This window comes from Mytilus trossulus, chromosome 2 (genome assembly GCF_036588685.1).
Source record: "Mytilus trossulus isolate FHL-02 chromosome 2, PNRI_Mtr1.1.1.hap1, whole genome shotgun sequence".
In the NCBI taxonomy this organism is placed as follows: domain Eukaryota; kingdom Metazoa; phylum Mollusca; class Bivalvia; order Mytilida; family Mytilidae; genus Mytilus; species Mytilus trossulus.
The window spans coordinates 67,288,866-67,308,372 of record NC_086374.1 but is presented as its reverse complement, the minus strand read 5'-3'; the positions used below and the strand labels follow the sequence as shown (position 1 = coordinate 67,308,372).

The 19,507-nt window shown below is 32.3% G+C and overlaps 1 protein-coding gene across 1 annotated transcript in view; it reads left to right on the top strand.

Moving 5' to 3' along the window:
* The first annotated feature begins 225 nt into the window (after positions 1 to 225).
* LOC134705952 (sodium- and chloride-dependent glycine transporter 1-like) overlaps positions 226 to 19,507 on the top strand; it is a 29,158-nt gene continuing 9,876 nt past the window's right edge. Inside the window, exons 1-7 of the mRNA XM_063564664.1 lie at positions 226 to 395; positions 1,368 to 1,499; positions 8,994 to 9,309; positions 15,507 to 15,639; positions 17,016 to 17,150; positions 17,646 to 17,749; positions 18,002 to 18,126. Coding sequence (XP_063420734.1) covers positions 239 to 395; positions 1,368 to 1,499; positions 8,994 to 9,309; positions 15,507 to 15,639; positions 17,016 to 17,150; positions 17,646 to 17,749; positions 18,002 to 18,126 — 1,102 coding nt within the window. The 5' untranslated portion in view covers positions 226 to 238. The remainder of the gene's footprint in view (positions 396 to 1,367; positions 1,500 to 8,993; positions 9,310 to 15,506; positions 15,640 to 17,015; positions 17,151 to 17,645; positions 17,750 to 18,001; positions 18,127 to 19,507) is intronic.

Sequence of the window (19,507 nt, the reverse complement as noted above, 5' to 3'; positions counted from 1 at the left end):
TGGAAACGTTAGTTATATTGAGAGATTTGTCAGATTCTGTTTTGTTCATATGAAAATGAATAAAATATTTAATATGACGAGTTAATCTTCAGTTGAATGTTTTTTAAGAGATTGAGATATGAAAACACATCTAAAGTAATCAGCATGTCGCTGCAAAACCATACCTGAATAAGTTAGTTTTGTTGTATTGTTGATTATTATGAATGTCATATTTCAGCTCAGAGCATTATTGAAAAAGATGAGCAGTTCAAACATATCTTCAGTCACCGAAGATGAAAAACCAACTAGAGGACAATGGGGGACGAAAATTGAGTACTTTTTAACAATGCTTGGTTTAACAGTTGGTTTGGGAAACTTGTGGCGCTTTCCATATATCTGTTTAAGGAACGGAGGAGGTTTGTATATAATTTATAACTGCACTATTCTTTTTCATAATCAATCTGAAAAAATCTGAAATGGTAAGTTGAAAAAAAATGTAATTTTCATCAATATTTTGAATCTGCTAATTTTAAGTGAAAAAGGCATGGGGTTACACTGAAATCACTTTCTTAAAATGATGATTTTATATAAACTAAAATGAATTATTTGAAAAGGACTAACGTCATAGTTTTCATACACAGATATGAGTTTGTAGCAGTGAACATAATATGTAAACTAGAAATGACACGTGCACGTATGAATTACAAATGAAATATTATCGCAGTAAACGCATTATATATATCTTGAGAGAAAAAAAACACTAAACGGCCAGAAGAAAAAAATACAAAGCCCAAACCAGTATACTTGGACAAAAAATACCCCTCTCCAAGTCAGGAAGATAACAGTTGTTGTTCATTCGTTTGATGTGTTTTGTCTTTTGAGTTTGCCATTTGATTAAGGACTTACTGTTTTGAATTTTCCTCTGAGTTCAGTATTTTTTTTTTTACTTTTAATCAGTATTTGACTTAGGTAGGTAGATCTGGATTCCTATGTTTTTTCTTCCAAATAACAAAAAGTTTTTGTTTCTCACACCTACCGTATTGGTTGTAAAACACAAGCAATTTAATAGATATTTATAGAGAGAAAAAAACAAGTACATCCGGTGAGAAAAAAACGTCCTAAATGATACTTACATCACAAACATTTTATTTTTAAAGGTTTATGAGACCGAGATAAATTTGAAAAAACGGACGATACACAAGGGAAAATCAAAACTCACAGCGCATAGATCATAGTTCAAAGGAAGACAGACAAAATCACGACAAAATTTTTGATTCAAAACCAGTAAATGATTTGATAATATTAAAACATCATTATTGCTGGGACATTGAAATACGGGTGTGATCAGATGGATAGTAATAATGAATATTCTTTAAAATTTGTTTTAGGTGCATTTTTGATACCGTATTTCATATGTTTGCTCTTTTTTGGCATTCCTCTGTTTTTCTTGGAAACTGCTGCCGGACAATTTTCAGGCCAAGGACTTATGCATGTCTGGGAGGTATGCCCGATATTTAAAGGTATGACAAATATTTTTTTTTATATTTTAAACATGAGATTGATAAAAGATTTTTTTTTATATTTTAAACATGAGATTGATAAAAGAGGGACGAAAGTCACCAGAGGGACAGTCAAACTCATAAATCGAAAATGTTAGGGCTCAAAATGAAAAAAAAAATAAACAAACAAACAATGGTACACATGACATAACATATAAAACTAAAGATTTAGCAACATGAACCCCACCAAAAAGTTGGGTTATCTTATGTGCTCAGGAAGGGTAAGCGGATCCTGCTCCACATGTTGCACCAATCGTATTGCTCATGTTAAAACAAATCCGGTAAATAGTCGAATTCGGTAGGTCTCATTCATGAAAGGGAAGGGGTTATAGTTACTGCATTAGGAACATATCCGATATCATATGTGAAACAGTTATTAAGTGATGTAAAAGCTTATCAAAGATACCAGGCTTATAATTTGACACGCAAGACGAGCGTTTAGATACCAGGCTTATAGTTTGACACGCCAGACGAGCGTTTATGTCATTACAGACTAGTCAATAGTACTTTTGTCAATCAGTTGAAAATCAAAACGTTATATAAAGATGTAGTCTAGTCAAAATAGCATTTGAACTAAAAAAAAATTGCAATAGAATTTGTTTTGGTGATTTTCAATTCTTAAAGGCTTTCTTAGTAACATACTAAAAGTCTAAAATGATTTATAAGGGTGAAAAATTGCAAAATTTGTCAAAAATAGTGACAAACTGGTAAAAGCTTGTTAAACATTTTATTTTAGAAGATGATCGTTTCAAATGAACAGTTTTACAACAGTTCATACAGTGTTTATGAAAAAAAAATTTAGTTTATGGAGATGAAATTTAAGGTGAAAACAGCAGATTTTTGTTGGAATTTGAGAACCACAAAGCGTGAGCTGATTACAAACGCTTACAGGAAAAAAATAAAAAATGGTAATAGAACTTCATTTGATATTTCAAAAAAGTCGCAAACCTTTGTTTAAATTATTTCAGAACTTAACAATTTTTTATTGAGTAAAAGATGATTTTGGGTAAAATATAGGAAATCATCCAAAATCCGTTTAAAAATGGAAGAACACCCGTTTGGAGTTCTAACTGTTTTAAAATTATTCTTATATAGAAAAGGGCAAATCTTGGTATAATAATAATCAGTTCAAACAAAATTCATTGTAAAACAAATATAAAAGTATCTGATTTGGGGTAAAAAAAAAGAGCTAATATTTTCAAAAAATCGGCAAAAACTGCAAACAACTTTAACATTCATAATTTTTCAGAAAATCATTAAAGATGTGTGCTACTAAAACATACAATGTACATTTTATGAATGAAACATATCTCCAGTTAAAAGAAAGGTTCGATAAATAAAAAAAGAGCTAATATTTTCAAAAAATCGGCAAAAACTGCAAACAACTTTAACATTCATAATTTTTCAGAAAATCATTAAACATACAATGTACATATTATCAACTGATATTTTTAATATGAATAAAGGGCAATGCTTAAATTCATTCTATTTTACCCAACAGGATATTTTGAGCGAAAATCAAAGTTGTGTTGATTATGCATAACATGCATAATAAGAGGTAAAAAGTCTTCTAAATTATTATTATTATTATTATTTATTATTATTACAATTTTTCTATAGCGCTAAATCTAAAACAATATTACTCAAAGCGCTTTACATCACATGTTAAACGAAATATACACACAGACAGTGATAAAAATATAAAACATGAACACACAAAATAAATATTTAAGTGTTAAAAACTTTTCTAGATAAAAGGATTAATAATGTGGAAATTTTACAAAAAAAGTGGAATATATATATCAATGAATCAAAATAAAATTATACTGAATAAAGTTGGTAAAATAAAATAGCCAAAAAAGTCTAAAATAAGATTGCTATTAAAAATTATCAAATATAAGTTAAAAATTTGAAAACGTATTCAAAAGATGAAAAAGGAATATTACCACGTAAAAATATAATTACTGAAATGAAAACATATGTGTGCTACTAAAACATACAATGTACATATTATGAATGAAACATATCTCCAGTTAAAAGAAAGGTTCGATAAATCAAAAGCAGGCTTACGTCTATGGCACAATGTATCACAGAAACGAATTTAAGGGATTAAAAATGCTTGTCGAAAAAAGTGAGTTTTTAAGTTCTTTTTGAATACAGGCACCGACTTTGCATTTTGAAGTTCTTTTGGTAATGCATTCCAAAGGATGGCCGCAGCTTGATCAAATCTTCTATTGCCGTAGGTTTTGGTTCGCACAATAGGAGTTACGAGTGTTAAGTTGTTTTCAGACCGTAATGATCTTGATGGCCTGTATAAATTTACAAGTTCACTAAGATATAATGGCGCTTCATGTTTCACGGACTTGAATACATATAATAATATTTTGTATTGCACCCTGTATTGCACAGGCAGCCAGTGAAGAGACTCAAGTGTCGAAGTAATGTGTTCGTATTTCTTTTTTCTTGTAACCACTCGCGCAGCAGTGTTCTGAACCCTTTGTAGTCTCTGAATCATGTAAGCTGGTAGTCCATAAAGTAAAGCGTTGCCATAATCCAATCTAGAAATAATTAACGAATTGACCAGATTTTTACATGCATCCTCGTTGATGTACGGACGTATGCGGCCTATATTTCGTATTTGATAAAAACATGATCTCGAAACTGAACTGACTTGTTGGTGCATTGACAGAGTCTTATCAAAATGAACACCCAGATTTTTAATACACTCAGAACTTGTAATGATGTTTCCTTTAAAGGTGAGATTGCAATCCTTCAAATCTTTCACTCGGTTTTTCGGAGCAAATAGCATCAGTTCTGTTTTGTCCTCGTTCAGTTTAAGCATGTTTTCACACATCCAGGAACTTATATCGGCCAAACAGTCCTCAATTCGATTCGATGTGTTTTTCCAGTTATCAAGAGGTTCGAAAACTAAATAGATCTGCGTATCATCGGCGTAGCATTGATAAGACATGTTGTGACGTCTACAGATTTCGCCGATCGGCTTCGAAAATATAGTATATAGCTTTGGGCCAAGCACGGAGCCCTGCGGCACACCGCAATTAAGACGAAATTCGTTGGAGTGGGCCGAGCCTACTGCTATACGCTGTGTCCTATCTCGGAGGTAAGAGAGTAACCATTTCAAAGCAGAACCTGAGATTCCAAAAGCATATTCTAATCTAGCTTCGATAATGTTAAGGTCAATCACATCAAACGCCGCTGAAAGGTCGAGCATCAATAAAACGGCACAACAGTTTTTGTCTAGCGCACTTGCAATGTCATGGTGAACTCGAAGTAACGTTGTTTCGGTTGAGTGTCCCGCACGATAGGCAGATTGAGCAGGGTCATGAAGAGTGTTTGACAATAGATGCTCTTCTAGACGACTTTCAACAACTTTTTCGAGAACTTTAGATTCGAAAGGAAGGTTCGAAACCGGGCGATAGTTTTTCATTGTGTCTTTATCTAAACCGGGTTTCTTCAACAGAGGTCGCACAATAGCCTCTTTATACGATACTGGTACAGTAGAAGTTGATAATGACTTGTTTATGATCATCGTAATATTGCTGGCAATGCTGTTTACACTAGTTTTCAAAAGCGTAGTCGGGATTGGGTCGAGTTCACAAGATTTACTTGACGCTTTTAGAATAATTTTCGACACTTCATCAATTGACGCAGGGTGGAAGTCGGTGAGACTGTTGCCTTCAAAACGTATATCTGCTCGTAGAGGGTCAATATCGTCGATAGAATTATTCGCCGAAAGTAAACTTGTCCTGATGTTTTCGATTTTCTCAAGAAAAAAATGTCCGAAACGATTTGACAGTTCAAACTCGCTTTGATGTGATGGAAGGATGACGTCATTACTATTTCCCAAAAGTCCGTTGGTTAATTTGAAAAGTTTTTTTTGATCATTTCCAATATCCGAAATTTTGTTTGAATAGTAATCAGTTTTACTTTGTATCAGTATTTTATTTGATGTGACACATAATTCTTTGTATATCAACTTGTGAACATCGAGCTTTGTTTTCCGCATAGTTCTCTCAGCTTTCCGACGCTCGACCTTTGCTTTGCGGATTTTGTCGCCATACCATTCCGTGTTCGGTCGCATCGTTATGATTTTAAATCAAAACGGATGATGGTCAAAAAGTAAATGACAAAATACATGAAACATTTTTTTTTAAAGAATTTTTCATAGTTTTCTGTATACAACAAATATCTTTCCGTAAAGTCAGATTAAGCCATGGGAACAGAATTAAGACAATTCAAACCACGGCATTAATCGCGGTGTTGCAGATTTGCTGACAATTGTATCTAATACTGTTAAGAAGTTTATCAGGTGCAGGAGGATGTTCAAACAAAATTGGTCAAAGTTTTCTACATTTGATTTCAAAACCATAGTCTGTAGAATCTATGTCAACTTCTTCAGGCATCCATTTTAGGCACTGATATCACACTCTCTGAGACTTAAATTGTCCTGAATCTGATGTTGGAATAGTAAATTTTTTCAGCGGAAAATGTTGAGTCATAAGACTCCATTGAGAAGTCTATATAAACACTTGAGCACTTCTTCTCCTGCATTGATGATACCTGCTTTACTTAACCGTTATTCAGGGAAACTTAACTTGCCTTTTCAGATATTCTTGGTTTAGGTTTTTTAATGCATCAATCATTTGCCTATTAAAAAAAGCCTAGATGATGAGTCACAACCTGTTATAGAAAGCAAAAAAAAGGGCAACAACTTTTATTCTGTTGTTTTTTCCATATCTATTTTTTTTAGTTAATAGACATTTAATCAGATTTAAAAATAACCTTTATCTTCACCACTTACTGCAACTTCTAAAGACACTGCACAATCTATAGATTTTTGCGCAATAAGAAGATACGCATCACCAGTTGCATTCTTACATCTAATGTCATTAACCTTAAGCTTATCACAAAGCATGTTAATAAGAGATGGTTTGTTATGACTTTTTGACGTGAACAGATTCTTTTTAATCTTGCAAGTCATAGAAGAGGCAAATTTGATGTTCGGCGAAATGATGCATTTTATTTTACCCAAATGTGTTCACTAGCACATCTTTAATTGAAGAAAGTTTTTGAAAACTATCAAAACACATGACAGGGTGATTGTACTTTCTGACTACATGATCAATATACATTTGTGTAATGTCTCCAAATGAATCCCAATGTGTCCAAGGAAGTTGTTACAATAGCCATCCACCATCAAGGAAATGCTGAAAACCCTCATATCATGTATCTAATCACTTCCACATACCCATATCGCATCAGTTAACTTGTCTTACATGCCTTTCGTTGTAGTCGGTTGACTAGGTCTTAGGTTCTGCTGACAATTTAATTTATTTGATTGACAATTGGATTTATAACTCAAAACTTTTTTGCCTTTTATCAATTTTAACGTTTCATTTCTAATACTTTCCGCTCTGCCTCAACACCTGTTCCATTTATAACTAAAACATCATTAGTAAAAGGATGTCTTCACTAAGGTACTCAAGAAATACAAGACTGTATACCCTGTCTTGCTCCTTCCTTGCACGAGTAGTTTTTTTTGTGCTGATCACTAGTATAACACCAGTGAGATCTTACATGCACTGTAATAGTCTGCACAAGCTGGCATAGACAGTAACTTTGTGCTAGTTGGGATTCGCCCATTCCTCTGCCTTGGTAATACCAAGATGCAGACTTCTCTTCTCATCAGTATCTGTTCTATAGTCAGATGTGTAGAAAGACCACTCCAAAAACGGTTTGTCCTGCTAAGAATGTAGAATGAATAAAGAAAGTGAAATTTATCATCCATAGAACTTTATGTTAACAGTCATAACAAACAAGCTCTTATCAACATGCTTTGTGACAAGCTTAAGGATACTGACATAAGATGTAAGAATATAAATAGTAATGCTGATCTTTTTATTGTGCTAACAGCTATACGAGTTTATAAGTGTTACTTATTTATCATTTTAATCATCATTACAAAAGGGTTGTTTTAAAATCTGATAAAATGGCAATAAACCAAAAAAAGGAAAATATGGAAAATACAAGACTAAGAGATTTCTTGGGAAGAATTTTTGGGGATTGTTGCCTTTTTTACATTCTATAACAGGTTTTGATTCAACATCTAGGCTTTTTGAAATAGGCAAAGGACCTGGATTAAAAACAAACTTCCGGGGCCTCTTATAGCTGACTATGCAGTATGGGCTTTGCTCATTGTTGAAGGCCGTACGGTAGTTGTAAATGTTTGTGTAATTTTGGTCTTTTACGGATAGTTGTCTCATTGGTTTATTAAAGCATGTATCATCAAAGGAGAAGAAGTGCTCACGTGTTTATTTGGAGGACTTCCTCTTTGAGGTCTTCGGTCCCAACAGTCATCACATACAGAGTAATTACTGGAAACACATCTTTTTAGGTTAAAAAATTACTATACCAACATCAGATTCAGGACAATTTCATAGTCTCAGAGTGTAATATTAGTGCCCAAAATGGATGTCAGAAGAAGTTGACATAGATTTTTTTTATGGTTCGGAAATCAAACGTAGAATACTTTGTCTATATTGATGAAACTGCCTCCTTCACCTGTTAATCGTCTTAACAGTATTAGATACAACTGTCAGCAAAACTGCAACACCAAATGATGTGTTTGTAGAAAAAATATGTCTTCAGTTGTAGGTAAGGTGCGGTGAATGTCGTGGTTTGAATTGTTTTAATAATGTTCCTATTGCTGAATATGACGTTATTGATGAATAGATACCAGTATTTTTTCATATCAGTTTTACAATGAGTCTTGTTTGATCTGGTTATCTTTATATTAGGATTTGCGGTTTTCGTTTATGGGATAATTAGAAATCAGTTAAAATTTTCAGTTTTTAACGATTTTTGAATGTTTTTGCTATATTTTAAATCATCATTCACCCGATTAAGAATTGCTGTAAAGTTCTGAAATAATTGAAACATTGTTTTGTGTCTTTTTCAAAATATCAAATGAACTTCTATTACCACTTTTTATATATTTCCTATAAGTTTTTGTAAACAAAAATATGATGTTTTCACCTACAATTTCATCTTTATAAACTAAAAACTTTTTTTCATGTTGTCATTTCATCAACACTGTATGAACTGTTGTAAAACTTTTGTTTTGGAATGATTATCTTCTAAAATATATGTTTAACGAGCTTTTCCAAGTTTTTCACTATTTTTAACAGTTTTGCTATTTTTCACCCCAAAAAATCGATCAAATTTCCCACTCAGATATATTGGTAGACTTTTAGCATGTTTAGTATATTACTAAAAAAATCTTTTAGACTAATGAGCAACATTACATCCAAACATTATCTTGATAAACATCATTGAGTTTCATTTGAATACAAAAACATAAATTTTACGATTTGTTACCACATTACAAAAAGTAAAATTTTAAGAAACCAACTCAAATTTGTTAGTTAATTTCAGGTGTTGGCATTGGTATGGTAATAACCAATGTTATTTGCAGCGTTTACTTTAACACAGTCCTTGCATGGACTATTTACTACATTGCCAATTCTTTCATTAGTCCTCTGCCTTGGACGACATGCGATAATACTTGGAATAGTCAACAATGCGTAACTGATCGTAGTGTTCTCAATCAAGGAAGAAACTTTACCACTCAAAATCACAATGTTACGATTAAATTGCTCAACATAGATGTCGATAACAGAACCACTTCAAATGAATACACGTGGAAAAATGATACTTCAAAGTTGATGACTGCTGAAGAGGAATTTTGGCAGTAAGTTTAATACAAAAGTCCTTTATATTACATATCACAACCCAAATTAAAAATTCATACCTTTATCTGCTACATGCAAATTTAGTTTCGGTTTTAACCAATGTTTCTCTGGCTAAATTCATTAGCTTTATAGGTTCGGGAAATGCTTTCCCTGACTAAATTCATTATCTTTATTGCTTCGGACAATGATTTATTCATATTTTTAACTTGACGTCTTTTTTTATAAATTCGTAACGTTTTCTTAAAACTTAGATCGAGACTAGAGTTTTGCCCTGGAGTGTCCATATCTACAATATAATGTTCCAATCTACGCTCATTACATACAGGCTGAATAAAGATAATATCATATTAAGTTACGCATTTAGTACACTTCTTACAATTTCATCTAGTTGGTATAACTTTTTACTGCTTTTGGCTAAATGCGATTTTTTCCCTTAGTGGTTAGCCTTCTTTGCACATATCGTGCTGCTCGTTAGTAGATAATTGTTTAAGGAGTAGTAAGAGGAGAAAAATAATAACTTATAAGATGCATTTGTGATTTCTTCTTTGGAAGTCATATGGGCGACTTATTTCTACTGTTCTGTTCCTTTCCGGATTGCATGAGGGTTACTGTCGTTTTAATTTCGAACATGACTATGTAACGAAAATTAACCTATTGTATTCCGCATCAGTCTATGGAAGAAGCGTATCGATAAATACTTTTCTTATATCAACGAGCGATATTGTCTAATATCAATTGTTAATATGCAGACATTCCATGCGGAAAATGTTGTTTTTGGCAACGAAAAATTAAGAAAATACTGACTTTAAAACTTATTGTTCAAATATAAACAACAATTGAGTCTAAATATACATTCAGAAATTATTTAGAAGCTAAAGTTTATGTCCGTGTAAAATTTGAAGTGCTGTGTTTTTCTTATATACATAAATAGACAAATGCTATTTTGTCTTATATCAATGCGATACTTTTAAAATATCATAGCGGTGTTTTTTTATATCAATATTAGTACTTATTAGTATCAAAAATATACTGCTGTACCAATATTTTGACAATTTCACCTATTATGTCTATTTTGAAAACGCATCGTTGTAAATATGACAGAGTTTGATGAGATTGTCATACACGTGAGAGGTTAAGCGCTATGAAACCAGGTTCAATCCACCATTTTAAAAATGTGAAAATGCCAGTAACGAGTCAGAAATATGACAGTTGTTATCCATTCTTTTTGTGTGTTTTATCATTTAATTTTACTATTTGATAAGGGACTTTATATTTAAAATTTTCCTCGGAGTTTAGTATTTTTGTGATTTTAACTTCTTAGTAGTATTGTATGTAAAAAAGCGTTTGAAGACCATTGCTTAATTTAAATGGTTTTTGGTAACATCTTTTAAATTTCTCAATTAGTTTTGGGAGCAAAGCTAATCAAATAAGGGTTAAGTAAACAATGTCGTAATCAAAAAGCTAAGTATCAAAATGATTGTTCACAAATATAACATTGAGCAAAATTTATAATGAACGCACTGAAATAATAAATATCCGATATGCTCACAACGCACGCATAGAAGAGTCTTAGACTTTCTTTATTAATAACAAATAAACTAACTTGTGACAAAGAAGATTCATACTGTCCTCGTTCAGATTGATACGACAAAATTTGACCTGTACTTTTAAATCTTCTTTGTATACAAATCAGACCGTTGGTTCTCCTGTTTGAATGGTTTAACACTAGTTATGTTTTTGTTCCTTTATAAAAGGATATAGCTGACTATGCGGTATGGGCTTTGCTCATTGCTGAAGGCCGTACGGTGACCTATAGTTGTTAATGTTTGTGTCATTTTGGTATTTTGTGGATAGTTGTCTCATTGGCAATCATACTACACCTTTTTATGTTTCAAGTTGGATGATGAAAATGCATATCTTTGAAAAATTCTATTTTTTTGTGTGTGATCACTAGGGTTTATAGTCTTCATACACTAAAAAAATCTAGGCTGCCCTTCCACGAAATATATAATTAGATTTTTTTTTAATTTTTATGAACTTTCGAAAATTCCACCTGACGACCGATCAGACATTAGTTTTGTGTCGAATAAATGCAGACAAGATTATAAACTGATGCTCATTAGCTAGTTGATATACTGTCGTCAAGTACTTTCAGTAAAAACATAGCTATTCGAACACACCTTCTCTGTTTTTGTGACTCATTAGATAGGTATTTCACTTGACCCATATATTTCATCTTTTAGTACTCTGATTTTTTTGTGTTATAAAGTCAACCTTTGTCTTCTATAGTATTAAATGAGAAGACCTCATTTTAGGTGTCTCTTCTCTTCTTTCCACAATTAATTGATCAACACGCCTCTGTGTCCTATAGGTACAGTGCATAGTGCCATGTGTCTTCCATTCATCTGATTATTCAGATTGAGTTATTTTTGAAGAAAAACGTGAAAAAAGGCATCCGGATATTGTCCCGTCATTGGACGAAATTTTAAGTCAGATTAGACTTCCGGTTTGCGTTTTTCTGTATACTTTGAACATACATATACAAAGAATCAAGTGTATTTTCAGAATTCTATCCGCTATCATTTTCAAGTTTACTATCCACGGCAATCACAGAGTTGATTAAATAGAGAGGGTCTGTATACTATAGCAATGACCACTATGGATCGATTAGTGAACTTAGAATTGAAAGTAAATACACTATATTTATATAGTAATGAATGTTCATAATATACAGATAAGCGCTAAAAATATTCATATGATCTTCTGATACCTTTTCTGAAATTCTCCAGTCATTAAATCTGTTACAAAATTCATTGATTACAAAAAAAAGAAGATGTGGTATGATTGCCAAGTTGAGACAACTCTCCACAAGAGACCAATATGACACAGATATTAACAATTATAAGTTACCGTACGACCTTCAACAGCGAGCAAAGCTCATACCGTAGACTCAGCTTTAAAAAGCCCCGAACTGACCATGTAAAACAATTCAAACCAGAAAACTAGCGGCCTTATTTATGTACAAAAAAATTAACATAACAAAAAATATGTAACACATAAACAAACAACAACCACTGAATTACAGGCTCCTTACTTAAATGTTCATAACATACTAAATGTATGTTCATATTGAAATTGATAGAAAACCAAAAAATGGGAATATTGGAAATAAAGGAGGAGCGATAAAAAAAAAGCATGTTCCTGTCCCCAATAACCTATGACTTATGATACTTTTGCTGAAATTCTCCAGTCATTTAATATTTTACAAAATTCTTCCAACAACACTTTACATACTTTAGACTACGCTCTGATGAATGCCCTCGATTTCGCGGGTGTGTTCTAGTTGATATATAAAAATGATAGAATCTGAAGCGAGACGATGTATGAAATATTCTTACTTTGTACGATATCAAGACAAAATACTCAACTCAAACACGCCTTAACATAAAAATGTGCACTCGATTTTCTCTTTTCGATACAATTATTACTCATTTCTTGGAAGTTTTTCTTCAGTCACATAATGGAAGGGCAGACTCGAAAATCACTGAACTAATAGATTGATATGTTTCCGTCCGTGGTAATTTTGTCAAAGAAATCGGAGAATATGCATTTTCCTCATCCAATTTAAAAGATACCCTTGTCGTCGTCTTGATTTCTCATTGTTCTGCTTAACTATGTAATAGATAAATCGAAAACTTATGCAAATGGTGTTTTTAAAATAAAACATCTCGTTATTGAGAAGAAAATTGCTATTTTGTATGTTTCTATTAACTTTTAAAATTTTTGTCACTATAGTAAACAATACAGTAAATATTTATCGCCTTCTCTAACAAAGAGCTTCGATTCTTTTGTTCTATTTCAACCTGGTTTCCGACTGGGTAGACTATTTGTAACCGCATTTAAATTCCGCCATTGCATCACTTCAAAAAGAATTAGTCGGTTAAACCATGTGATTGAAAACAATAGACTATACAGGTTGTTAACACTTCCAACTATCAATAGAGTCAAGCAACATTTTCGAAATGATAAGTTCATGCAAGCGTTTATTTTGTTACAGTTACGATATTTTAGTGATATTAATCATAAAACATTAAACGGGTCATGATCTAAGTTTTTGAATTATGTTTGCAGTTTTCTTGACATACATTGTGACGTGTCATCGTATTCATGTTATATTAAAAAACTATAGCAGTTATATTAGAAAAGTATCGCGTTCATAATTTTTTTATATTAAAAAATCATCGCTATGATATAAGACAAATATCGCATTGATATTTAAAAATATAGCAGTATCTTTAACTTATAGGTGATTTTGGCGTAGAAAACAACTGAATTAATCCCAAATGCATTCCACTGAATTTGCTACCTGATATTTATAGAATGTGTACATCTACAAATGATAAATCGTGCATTTATGTTTCATTTATTTAACAATTCAATTTTATTCGTTTAAATGCACCTTGCATGTTAGTACATAAAATAATTCATGGAAATTATATACCAGACATATGTCGTGATAAATGTCACCCTGTTTTAAGAAAACAGTCATCACTTTATGCCCAGAAATCTGCCTTTCTTCGTACAAATGCTAACATTGCAACTCGTAGATAAAAGACAATATCGCTCGTTGATATAAGAAAACTTTTTATCGAATCGCTTCTTCCATAGACTGCGCATTCGTAATTGACAATCGACTGTGTCTGCATACCGAAAGTAGTTTTATGCATGGATCTTAGTGCGCTCTTTGGGTTTATAATGGTTGTAGATTGATCTGATGCTGTATGTTTGTTGTTAATTCATCGATTTCAGCATTAAGGATCATCCTGTAAGAGCAGTTAAATTGCTGTTGGTAAGAGGAAGCCGTGTCAATTCCTTCTAAATCAGGTTTAAAGGGGAGTTTTTAAAATATGTTACACGTTGTGACTAGCTTGATTATTGCATAAGCAACACGACGACTGCCATCTGTGGAGCAGGATCGGCCAACCCTTTTGTAGCACCAAACAATACCACTGTTTTGCGGGGTTTGTGTTGCTCAGTCATTAGTTTTCTATGTTGTGTTTTGTGAACTGTTGTTTGTCTTTATGTCCTTTTTCGTTTGCTGTGGTATTGTCAATTTGTTTTCGATTGATGAGTTGAATGGTACCGTTGCTTTTGACTTTGTTTTGTCTGTCTATCTTTTAAATTATCAAATTAGTTTTGTATTTTGTTCTACTTCAGATTCATCAAAATTGAAGAGTTAAAAATGAAAAACTATCATTTCTCTATTTTTTGTGCTTTTTTCACATTTCCTGACCGGTGTGAGAAAAATATTTCTCCTCACTAGTGAAAAATCTGTAATCGGCAAATGATTAGCCGAAATTTGATTATGACGTCAAAATGTTTTGTTTTCTTCTCAATTTTCCTATTGTGACGTCATGAAAAAGGCGACCTTGCCTGATGACGTCGCATATAAAGAGCACAATTTTCTGAAAATCCTTGAAAAAGAACGATAAAAAGCATTAGAGAAACAGATTCCGACACTATATCTCGTGTATTACGATATTTCTCCACTCTCGACAGTTAAATTTTATTATTTAAAGGGCTCGGCAAGCCTCGCGCTTTAAATAATAAAATTTAACTGTCTCGAGTAGAGAAATATCGCAATATACTAGTTGCAGTGTTAGAATCTATATATCCCCTCTAACAGGACTGAAAATAATATTTTATAAAGTGTATGCGTCCAAACGCTTTCTTGATTAACTTTCACTGGAAATGCTTAAAACAAAAGTTTGAAAGCCAAGGATGTATGCCAAAGATGAATTAGTACCGAAACCCGTGTACAGTTTCATTACTAAAATAATCACCAAATCTATCAAAGGTCCACTTTGTATTAGGGAATTGGAACCTAAGTTCCTTAGAATTCTAAATTTATTGACAGGTGAGTTATAAGTCATGGCAGTACCAAATCATTGAATACTTAGATGATAGTAATTTCTGGAACTAATATAAATATAACAAGCAATATTGAATGTTATGTATGATATAAATATATATATGAGTAAACAAAATGATATTACTTTCATAAATTTGGATTAAGAATGGTTATATATGAAATATTTCTGATAATAAAATTGAGATTGGAAATGGGAAATGTATCAAAGAGACAACAAACCTACCATAGAAAAAACAACAGCAGGAATGTATGAATATGTTTCAGGTATAACCTTCTTCAGATGACTTCTGGAATACACGATATTGGAGACCTAAACTGGCGATTGGCATTGTGTTTGTTTGGGGCATGGTTACTCATCTGTGTGTGTTTAAGTAAAGGCGTCAAATCTATTGGAAAGGCAAGACCAAATTTAGTATAATTTGAGCTATTTTTATAACTACAGAATTGTCGGTTCTGTGATTTGACGGAGGCTATATACATGCAAATTAATAGTTACCAAATAAATATATCACAATGTCATAACTATGGCTCGTGGCTGATTAATTGTAATTAAAATACCTCGTTTCAAGGATGGATTATTATTTGCTTGTGTTGTTGAATGGTCTAAAATATAAGTCGGGAATTGGAAGACTGTGTCAAAAATCAATTGATCTTAAACTTTGAAAACACGAGTCCTGCTCAGTGAAATCAAGAGATTAATAAAATTGAGAATGGAAATGGGGAATGTATCAAAGAGACAACAACCTGACCATACAAAAACAACAGCAGAATGTCACCAACAGGTCTTCAATGTACGTTTATAGTTAATACCAAATATTGTTACCATATAGGTGATACCGGTACTTAATTGTTGTCATTGTCATCGCAGAGACGACCTCGAGCAGAGGCAAAACTTTCTTTTTAAATCATACCGGAACTAATCATGGTATTTTATTCGGTAAACCAAACAATTCTTTTACGCAGCATTTGAAATATAAAGTTTGTCTTATTGTAGTCGTTAATGTTTTCATCCGTATATCACTTAATGTATGAATAAGGACTAGAGCCAATCTATTCCATTCCAGAACGGTAATTAAGGTGGTACCCAACACTTTCACGAAAATTAATTTGGCTCGTTTAATTTTCATAAAATTTTGACAAAGTATTTACTTTGACCCTTTAACAAAAATATAAAAATTTCAAAAATTTTTAACCAACCGTTTTGTCAGAAAAAATACACTGGTTATATAGCAGATTGACAAACACCAGTTTTGATCATTGAGGAGCTTAATATTTCTTTTACAACACAACGTAATTAAAACGTTTAGCTGACTTTACAGAGTTATCTCCCTGTAGTGTTAGGTACCACCTTAAAACGATAAAAAATTATCATATTTCACATAAAAAAAGACTGTTTGTTCCAATTTGAAAAAAAACCAATACTTTAACATAGATGTGTAGTATTTCTCTACCAGATGCGATTAAGTTTTAATAAATAAACTGACAATTTGTTAATATGCTTGTATATTACATACAAATGCTCCATGCATGATAGTGAAAAAATTATGCCACTTGGAATTGAAACTCATGAGTCGAACATATCAGTGACAATGCCATGTTGAAAAACGAAACAGAAAAAACGACGAAAATACAAAAACACTTATCCAAACACAACATAAAAAAGCAAAGACTATGCCACACGAATCCCACCGAATGTATGGTGTTCAAGAATTAGGGTTAGCATATCCTGGTCCACAGATCCTGTTTCAAGTTACATTTCGGTTTTTGTTTTAGGTTGTTTACGTTACCGCCACTCTACCATATATTCTTCTAACTATCGTTCTCGTCAAAGGATTGACCCTAGATGGAGCTATCGATGGAGTGATATTATATTTTAAACCAGATTTTAGCAAATTGCTTGAATTGCAGGTATTTACGATTTTATTTGTACTATGATACATTCAAATATAAATTATTCACTGTTTAACATAAAATAAATAAACACATTTTAGCTGAATTGATGAAACGAAACGATTGATCATGAAATTGACATTTCAACCTATTATGAAAAAATCCATCTTATGTCGCATACACGAACTCAGATAAATTAGACACTCTTTCTTTTGATTTCAAAAACCCATTTGATACGATTTATGTGATGAATAAATAAAGGTATCAGAAGTATACCGCTGTTCGAAATTCATAAATCGATTGAGAAAAAACAAATCCGGTTTACAAAATCAAACTGTGGGAAACATATCAAATATAAGATGAGAACAACGACACAACAGAAACACTAAATTGCAACACACACAGAAACGAACTTTAAGATAACAAAAGCCATTTTCCTGACTTGGTACAGGACATTATTAAGAGAAAATAAAACATTATAAAAACATAATGATTGACCTTTTTCTTTTTCAGGTATGGATGGAAGCATCTATTCAAGTTTTTTATTCTCTTGGTGCGACTTGGGGTCCGTTGTTTACAATGGCTAGTTTTAATAAATTTAATAACAACTGTTTGCGGTATGTTTGTGTTTATATTTTATTTGAATATTCAAAGGTTATTCCTTTGAAATGTAATTAATTGACATTTGAATGCTCAAAGCTGCAACATATATTGCATTCATTAAATTACGATCTATATCTCTTCTTCGGTTTTTATTCTTACTTAAAAAACAAATATGTTGAAATTATAGATAAAGATTCTATATTTGTTTTGTCTGCAGAACATGCAAATTAATTTCTAAACATGTCATCTTATCTTTATCATTGCAGCGATTCCATTATTCTGTCGTTTATTGGAGAAGGAACCAGCGTTTATGCAGGGTTAATTATTTTCACAGTTTTAGGATTTATGTCTGCACGTTTTTCCCTTCCGCTTGACAAAATTGTAACATCAGGTATCATAAGAGTATTTATCATAAAGTTGGTGTTGATATGTGTCTGTTTGTAATGGCACTTCAGAGGGTCAGCAGTTGTACTCTACCTAAAGAAAAACGCGTTATTCATGCTTTATTACAATGATTTTAAGTAAAGAGGATTGTTAGATGATATATAGCTACTGACATAAGATTTTCTCTCAACTAGTGGCATGACTGGCCGTGTTGAATATGAGTTCAGTACAGTACAGTACAGGGAAACAAAAACAATGTTGTTGGTAGGACAAATTGAATGTGTGACGCAGGTTATGCCTCGATATACCTTCATAGAAAAGAAAATGTTGCCGTAAAGGTTAAGTTCTCTCAACAGAAACCTACTTTCAAGCCCCAATTGTTGATCTATGTAGGATTCAGATTAAGCTATATATTCCATTCATTATTTCAACTTGAAAACATGAGCTCAACGTCTTCAACAAATGAATTATCTATTACAATGGTATCATATGATAGCTTCTTGAATTCATTTAAAAACAATTAAAAGAACTGACCATTCATGTGTGTTTTTTAGTGTGTTGGAAGGGATGAAAAAAGGGGGATTCAATGCCAGACAAGAACAAAATCACTTTTTTTTTTAAGTCAACAGAGTTATTAGTTAAAAATATATATTTATTTAATTTCCTTTTGAAACAATTATGTTTCAAGAGATTTAGAATAAAAAAAAAATAATCTTCCACTATATTCAAAACCCCAGGTTACACTCTAAGCAAAACCAAATATCAAGTCCAAAACAACACATTCCAAATCACTTATATGTGTATCACTAGTTATTTCAGTGCTTCAGTAATTACATGATTTATAACAACCTTAATGAAATTGATACATTAGCAAATTATTATGAGCCCTTATTTTTGGTGGGGTTCGTGTTGCTCAGTCTTCAAATATCTATGTTGCGTTTTGTGTAATTTTGGTTGTCTTTCGGTTATTATATTGATGCAATGACATTGTAAATAGATATAGGAAGATGTGGTGTGAGTGCCAATGAGACAACTCTCCATCCAAACAACAATTCAAAAATTAAACCATTATAGGTTAAAGTACGGCCTTCAACACGGAGCCTTGGCTCACACCGAACAACAAGCTATAAAGGGCCCCAAAATAACTAGTGTAAAACCATTCAAACGGGAAAACCAACGGTCTAATCTATATAAACAAAACGAGAAACGAGAAACACGTATATATTACATAAACAAACGACAACTACTGTACATCAGATTCCTGACTTAGGACAGGTGCAAACATTTGCAGCGGGATTAAACGTTTTAATGGGCCCAAACCTTCTCCCTTTTTCTGAAACAATAGCATAACATCACAACATATAAAAACATACGATAAAATATCTTCA